At 35.4% G+C, this 8,722-nt stretch overlaps 1 protein-coding gene across 1 annotated transcript in view; it reads right to left on the bottom strand.

Annotated features, from left to right (window-relative positions):
• Positions 1 to 8,722, bottom strand: part of LOC106883391 (E3 ubiquitin-protein ligase synoviolin B) — a 44,851-nt gene that overhangs the window by 26,942 nt on the left and 9,187 nt on the right. Inside the window, exons 4-8 of the mRNA XM_014934384.2 lie at positions 8,514 to 8,562; positions 6,663 to 6,766; positions 5,718 to 5,844; positions 3,890 to 3,989; positions 314 to 379 (exon numbers count right to left, since the gene is read on the bottom strand). Coding sequence (XP_014789870.1) covers positions 314 to 379; positions 3,890 to 3,989; positions 5,718 to 5,844; positions 6,663 to 6,766; positions 8,514 to 8,562 — 446 coding nt within the window. The remainder of the gene's footprint in view (positions 1 to 313; positions 380 to 3,889; positions 3,990 to 5,717; positions 5,845 to 6,662; positions 6,767 to 8,513; positions 8,563 to 8,722) is intronic.

The raw sequence follows: 8,722 nt of genomic DNA, 5'->3' as shown, positions 1-8,722 counted from the left end.
CTCTTGTGCTGGTGGCACGTAAAATATACCATTTTGAGCGTGGCTGTTGCCAGTACCGCCTACCTGGCCTTCGTGCCAGTGGCACGTAAAAGCACCCACTACACTCTCTGAGTGCTTGGCATTAGGAAGGGCATCCAGCTGTAGAAACTCAGCCAAATCAGATTAGAGCCTGGTGTAGCCATCTGGTTTCACCAGTCCTCAGTCAAATCGTCCAACCCATGCTAGCATGGAAAGCGGACGTTAAACGATGATGATGATGATATATTCAAACTAAATTTAGACTTTTGTAAAACAATAAAACTGAATAACTTACAAAGTGTTCATATTTCTTATAGCTCTTCTGGACATGACAATATCATTGAGTGCTTTCTTGAATGCTCTGAGAAGAAAATCAGAAAAAGTTAAAGCAGATGAAAATAGTTTCAGCTAAAAATATTTTCTGGACAAACATAAAATGAATAAATAAATAAAATCAAACCAAATCTATCAACTTGAATCAGTTGTATTTGAGGCTACATCATAAACTTTAAAACAGAGGGGTTATTTTTTGTTTTAATTGCAATTGGTAAGAGCAGTGGTATTTATAACACTAAAAGAAACAACAGGTTGACATAATGGAACAATAGTATTAATGCTTTAGGGATTAGCTTCATATATCCTTGTGAGCTTAAAGCCTAGCAAGATCGACTTGGCTTTTCTGTAGGGAGTGAGTACATGAAAAAAAAAGATAATGGTTACCTTTTCAAGTCATGTCGACTCATAAGGGCTAGCTTCCTGGTTTCCATGGCATATAAATCCATCATCTGGACAGGATGCTGGTCCATCACAGGATTACTAATTTTTGCCAGCTGAGTGGGTTGGAGTAACATGAAGTGTTTTGCTCAAAAACACAACACGTTGCCTGGTCCAGGAATCAAAACCACACTTTTACAATCATGAGTCCAACACCTTAATCACTAAGCCCCACCTCCTATGGGGGTGGGGGGGAAGGTTAAGAATTAAAAAAAAAATAAACAAGATATGACTGTGTGGTAAGAAGTTTGCTTCCCAACCACATGGTTCTGGGTTCAGTCCCACTGTGTGGTACCTTCAGTAATTATCTTCCATTATAGTTTCAAGCCAACCAAAGCCTTATGAGTGGATTTGGTAGATGGAAACTGAAAGAAGCCCATCCTATTTATGTGTGTGTGTGTGTGAAAGAGAGAGAGAGAGAGAGAGAGAGAGAGAGAGAAAGAGTAGGAAATTAACAAAAATTTAACATCTGTCTTCCATGCTGGCATGACTTGGCTAGTTTGACAAAGAAGTAGAAAGCCAGAGGGCTGCATCAAGCTCCACTGTCTGTGTTTGGTATGGTTTTTATGATCGGATGATTGATAGACTAGTTACAACTCTTATGGACTTCCTTGCTACTGGGATAAATTCCTGTCGTTCTCTGAGATTTGTGTTTTTAACACAGCAAGTCCATCGGAGATGTTATCTCAGGACAGCTACTGCAGTAACTGGCTTATCAACAGTATGCATACATTAATTCACTATCTGTCTACGTGGTTTTGAGTTCAGTCTCACTTCATGGCACTTTGGGCAAGTGTATTCTACTATGGATTCAAATCAACCAAAGCCTGGTTATGTGGATTTAGAAGACAGACACTGAGAGTCTACTGTGTGTATATGTGTGTGTGTCAAAGTGCTCAGGTCTCCTAAACATGCAAACATTACATTATTATCACTTTAATGTCCCCTTTTCCATGGATTGGATGGAATTTTGTTGTAGTTCTTTGTATGGCAGGATATAATTCCTGTCATCAACCCTCACCTGTTTCCAAGTAAGGTAATATTCCCCTATGACCAGACATGCTTTCATGGAAGATGAAGAGCACCATTTTCATGAAGGTAACATTTGTTTACAACTATCACACAATGTCGCAGTAACACATATACATCATATTCATACATATATACAACATTAGGAAATGTATTGACATTAGGAAGCATCCAACTGTAGAGACCATCCCAAAGGAGACAAGGAGCCTGATCAGCTCCTGTCAAACTTTCCAACCCATTCCCACATAGAAAACAGATGTTAAATGATGATGATGATAATATGACAGGCTTTTTTCAGTTTCTATCTAATAAATCCACTCACAAATCTTTGGTCAGCCCAGGGCTATAGTAGAAAACACTAGTTCAAGGTACAATGCAGTGGAATTGAACCCAGAGGCATGTGGTAAGGAAACAAACTTCTTTTAACACAACCACACTGATTTTACAATTTCATAAAATTGTACATAAAATTAACTATCAAGTTTTTAATGTTAAAGCTATTTCAATGTGAAAGAGAAAAGCATAACAGGCTGACTAATAGGACTCAGATCTTGTATAACCTTTTTGTCAGGTGATCATCATCATCATCATTTAATGTCCATTGTCCATGCTGGCATGGGTTGGACAGTTTGACTGGACTGCACCAGGATCTAGTCTGATTTGGCATGGTTTTCTACGACTGGATGCCCTTCTTAACACCAACCAATCCTGTGATGTAATGGATGTTTTTACGTGCTACCTGGGTGCCATTTGCATCAAGGTAGCACGGGTACTATTTGTGTGACACCGATATATGCTATGACTGCGATTTTGCTCAGCTTGATGGGTTTTCTTCTCAGGCACGACATAATGCCAAAGGTTTTGGTCATTGCCTCCGTGGGGCCCAACACTCAAAAGGAACTCAGCCACTTTGCCTCCATGAGGCCCAATACTCATACTACCAAAACCATCTCAGAGCATCTGCTAATCTCTTGCTCAAATTAGCTACTTAAATTATTTCTAATATCATGTACATTGACACTTTCACAATAATAACACTTTAATTCAGATACAAGACCAGTAATTTTGATGGAAGAAGCAGACTGGAGCTAGTCAATTACATCAATGCTAGTACTTGACAGGTGTTTTATTTATTTAATGGGGAAATTAAAAGCAATGTTGATCTGAGCAAGGTTTGATGATAATATTAGTTTCATATATATAAGCACAAGGCCTAAAATTTGAGAGAGCGTCATAGTCGATTAAATCAACTTCAGTGCTCAATTGATATTTATTTTATTGATGCCAAAAGGATGAAAGGTAAAGTTCGCCTCAGCAGAATTCAAATTCAGAAGGTAAAGCTGGAAGAAATGTCACTATGCATTGCGTCTGGTTTGCTAACGTTTTTGCCAGTTTACTGCCTTAATGATGAAAATAATAATAATACTTCAAATTTTGTCACAAGGCCAGCAGTTTAAGGGTAGGGGATAATTGATTACATTGATCCCCAGTACATGACTAGTATTTTATTGACGCCAAAAAGATGAACAGCAAAGTCCTGCATGTTAACGATTCTGTCAGCTAACAACAAATGATGATGATGATATAATAATGATGATAATAGCAATAAATGAAATAATAATAATAAATGCCCTGATGCAGTACCAGTTTGGGGTTTGAATAATTCACCTTTGGAAACATGGGAGTTTTGTTCAGCCTTAAACAACCCTTATTCAGGGACGTTTTGAGTGGGATGGTCTACTCAACCTGCAAGGTCATACGCAGTTTATCTTGATATGAGATCACTATGTCGCACACATATGGTTGTGATGCATGTGTCTAGTGTACCCTTATCAGATGGGTAGTCATGATGGGTATACTGGGCTTCGTAAATTTTACCCCAGTGTCACTTTGATGGCATGCACTGCTCTCTCATTCACTAGTAAATAATAATAATAATAATAATGATAATGATGATGATGATGATGATAATAATAATAATAATAATAATAATAATAATAATAATAATAACAATAACAATAACAATAATGATACCAATGATAATATATAAAGAAGAAGCAATATTTACCTCACAGAAAGGTACATTGGCCGTATCGTAAAAAGTGGGAATGTGTGAACTTTAATTACAATGACCATAAATAATACATATAAAAGTACTTTGATCAATCCTGAAACATAAGGAAAAAATTAAAAATTAAAATAAGGTGGTTAAAAATAACAAATCAGTTTTAATTGATTTGTTTTTAAGTCATTAAGAGGAGGAAATGTAATGCCCATGATCTAAACAGGCACTCCTACTCATCATTAACATCCACATTAGTGTTTACTTTGCCATGCTTGCATAGGTGGAACAGAATTTTTTTAGGCAGATTTTTCTACAGCCAGATGCTCTTCCTGTCACCAAGTAAGGTAATATTTCTCTCCATGACCAGACATGTTTTCATGGAAGATTGAAAATGAAGGACATTGCTTGCATGACAATGATACTCATTTATAATTACTGTGCGAAGTTAAGATACGGAAACAATAATACACACACACACACACGCATGAGAGGCTTTTTTCAGCTTTTGTGCATCAAATCCAATCACAAGGCTTTAGTTGACCCAAGGCTATAGTAGATGACACCTGTCCAATGTGTTATGCAATGGGACTGAATCCCAAACCATGTGGTTGGGAAGCAAACTTCTTACTACACAACCACACCTGCACCTACTACTGAATTGAAATATCATTTACTTGAATAACAAGAGTTAGCAACAGGAGCGGCATCCATCTGTAAAACACCTTCTCAATAATATGCATTCAATCAATCCACTAGCATAAGAAAACGAATATACAGTTTCCCTTTATAAGCAAGGCTTCAGCAGAAAACACTTAAATAAGATGTGTATCAAAACCAAAGCTAGAACTACATGGTCGCAAAACAAAATTATTAACCTCAAAACCATGCAAGAACCCATTTAGTATCTATCTTCCTGAATGAAATTTGAATACTTAATGTAGCCTGGACAGTAGAAATGGGTGAGAGATAGAGTGTGGGAGTGTTGCTTGAGAGAAGCATAAGAGGTATGGCTTGTGTATTAGTAGAGAGGTGGTGAGTAAATTTGTAACAGGCCAATATCCAATGACATTGGTGAAGAGACAAGTTAGTTGATAGATTGGCCTGACTCTCCCCACCACCAATTCATAAACTTTCAAGTGCAACAGATACACAGATAAAATGAGACAGAAAGAGATAATTCTCCTTTCTCTCTAAGCTAAGTTCACTCCTTGACCATTTTGTTTATATCATAATGCATCACATTTACTTGTCACTACCATCATTGTCTTCTCAGTTACTCTCACCCATCCTTGTATAATACTGGATAGCCATGTATCTCCCCTATAACAAGATACCTACGCCTGTCCCTCTGTCATGATTTAGCTTCTCAATATTTCGCATAAAGCCACCTCCCTCTCTATTACAACCCCACTTGTTGAAAGTCTTTCCTTTGGTTTGCAAGTTACTTGGTGATCCTACTATGCCAATGTCATGAAAAAATGCACCCTGTACACACTGTGAAATGAGTGGTGTTTAACCATGCCAAAGCAGTTCTCTAGCTTGTTGGATCCCATTAAATCATCCAACTAGCATGAACATAAGTCAAGCAGTGATGATGGTGTATCATAATTACTAACAATTTCCACTTACACAGTACCCCTCCCCCATTCTGCTGCCTTAACTCCATTATTCATTCATCTTCTTTTTTTCCCTCTATATATCTCTGTTCACATGTAATTAAATCAACATCCAAAGATTATGAAGAAGTTTACTAATCAAATCAAAAATTCAATGCAACAACAAACAAGATTAATTTTAGAATTATCAAATCGTAAGTAAAAACTGATGTTACCCATGATCAATTCTGTATAAAGAAGATATACTGCCTTATTTTCCCAAGGATTTTCACTTTGAAGATCAAAAGCATGAAGAATATATTTTGTTAATGTCATCAGTACAACTGTTAACAAAATGGCATACTGAAAAATAGGAGAAATATCAGGGTTATATAAGAAAATTAGCCAAAAAGTATTAGCATTCATAATATTTATTACTGTTAGAGATATTAATATTTTCATATCGTGTAACACATCTTTGGTGTGAGATACACTGATGTTTTTATGTAGAGCGGTGTAACTAGCCTAAGGTTTTTAATACTTTAGAAATCATAATATTGGTTTCAAATTTTGGCACAGGGCCAGCAATTTCAGGGGAGGTGGTAAGTCAATTACATCGACTCCAGTATTTGACTGGTACTTATTTTATCTACCCCAGAAAAATGAAAGGCGAAGTCAACTTTGGCGATGTGTTTATGTAAAGTGGTGTGTCTAGTTTAAGGTTTTACACTTTAGCTTTCAAAATATTGATGGTATTAGATAAGTATTTATATAGAGCTGTGTGTCATGTTTAAGGTTTAACATTTTAGTTATTGTAGTACTAATAATGTGTTATGTTAATGTATTATATAAAGTGATGTGTCTTGTCTAAAGTTTAACAGTTTAGTTAACATAATAGTAATGATGTTAGATATGTATATAGAGTGGTGTGTTTTGTCTAAGGTTTCATGTGAGATATGTTAAAGTATTCATATAAAATAGAGGTGATGAAACAGGAATAAAATCTCAAGAGTTTTCCTGCTACCAAGAACAGTATACCACAAGATCTGATTGGCTTAAACACTAAATGCTCGACTTGGAACAATAACTTGTAAAATTTTTAATGTAAAGTAACTGAAACTGAAATAAAATGAACAGAAAAAAAAAATCCCAAGAGAATGAAACAGTAATTATATATCTACCTCAAATCCGAAAACTAACTGAACAGAAGCTCCTCGCAACAAAGTGCTATAATAAGCATGATTTATGAAATGAAGATCAACGCTGGCAAGTGCAATGATTAGAGCTGAAAAAATAATTAAAAAGAAAATTATTCAATTACTATATAAAATATTTTAAAATTAAAAATATTTATGAAGATTTAAAATGCATTTAAACTGTATATTATTTTCAAATTAAAGTTGCTAGTAAGTAAAAGGTAGAAGATATAAGTCCTGCTCTTATAAACCCACCAAGCAAAACATTATCCTGTTGGATATGGTCAAATTAGCTATACATATCACTCATTATTAATTCACAGTAATAGTATGAAAATAATGAATTACTCCAAAAACTTATCTAATTTGACTTTTTACCTAACAAACTTTTTATTTAAACATTTCACTCTTACTTTGAAGTAAAAATACGAATCAACTGACAATAGTGGATGCATATATCAATAATGCAGTAGAATGTCCATCAGATTTTATGGACAATCAAAACTACATCATGTATATAATTTCCAAATCTAGGATCAACGGACAAGAGGCAAAGTTTTCAAATCCTATCCTCCCAGCATTGTCTTGGTTATAACTCAGACACTAAATGTTAACAGCTCAGATCACCAAATTACAGTGAATAAATGGAGTTCCCTGTGGTAAAAACCAAGGTAAGTGTATAAGTAACAAATGCTTCACTACTTTAGAATATTCTTCCAAGAGATTCAATTGTATCAAGTTGATTAAACAAAAAACATTTTTGTTTTTGTTGGTAAAATCAGAGCAGGTAGTGTAACACCAGTGACCCTTTTAAGGGCTTCTGTGAATGATGGGAAGAAGACATAACCTACTTGCTTGTAACAGGGAGAGCCCAACTAAAGGTACCCAAAAGCTGTATTCCTTCCTTATCTAATTTCAGCCTGGCTGTGTAGGCGTAGGAGTGGCTGTGTGGTAAGTAGACAGAAACTGAAAGAAGCCCGTCATATATATGTATATATATATGTATGTGTGTGTGTGTATATGTTTGCGTGTCTGTGTTTGTCCCTCCAACATCACTTGACAACCGATGGTGGTGTGTTTACATCCCCGTAACTTAGCGGTTCGGCAAAAGAGACTGATTGAATAAGTACTAGGCTTCCAAAGAATAAGTCCTGGGGTCGATTTGCTCAACTAAAGGCAGTGCTCCAGCATGGCCACAGTCAAATGACTGAAACAAGTAAAAGAGTAAAGAGAGAGTACCCTTACAAGCAAAAATAAACATCATGAAGCTGATTTTTATTGAAATTTCAGACTTGAAAAAAATAATGATGTATCTCAAATAGATACAATAGCAACATATTAGCAAATTTCTGATTGAAATGACACCACTATTTTACCAATAAGTTTATCAATCCCCAGAATGATAAACTTGTTATTGGTAAAATGTGAATGCACTCATCATAGAAGAATGAGACTACAATAGATATTTAGCACACTATTCTATTGTTTTGGTCAACAACACAGTTTTAAGTTCCAGTTAATAATGATTCCTTTCAGTAGATGTTCAACAACTTAGGAGGTAGAGATATATATCCAAGTGAACTGATACAAATATATTACTAGTACTTATTTAATTAATTTAAAAGAAAATGATCACATCAGATTTCATCATCATCATCGTTTAACATCTGCCTTCCATGCTGGCATGGGTGGGATGGAACTCAGAAATGTGAGAGGGGGAGAGGGAGGGCAGGAAAGATAGGGAAGGAGGGAGAGAGGAGGGAATAAAACCTTTAGGCTGACACTACCACATTTACCATTCCTTTATTTTTTTTAAATGTAAATTTTAACACTTACACATGACCCTAATATGGAATCGAATTGTTATCATGGGACTTCTTTCCATCTGAAAAATAAAAATAAAATTTTTTCACCAATTTCCACATGTAGAATTTTTTCATAAAACTTCCAATCAACAAACAAAATAAACAATCAATACACAAATAATTCAGACATAAAAAAAAAACCTCACAGGTGGTTTCAATTTTGGACACAAGAATGAAATG

The sequence above is a fragment of the Octopus bimaculoides genome, chromosome 16 (assembly GCF_001194135.2).
Source record: "Octopus bimaculoides isolate UCB-OBI-ISO-001 chromosome 16, ASM119413v2, whole genome shotgun sequence".
In the NCBI taxonomy this organism is placed as follows: Eukaryota; Metazoa; Mollusca; class Cephalopoda; order Octopoda; family Octopodidae; genus Octopus; species Octopus bimaculoides.
Note: the sequence above shows the minus strand (reverse complement) of the source record. Positions and strands in the feature narration are given on the sequence as shown.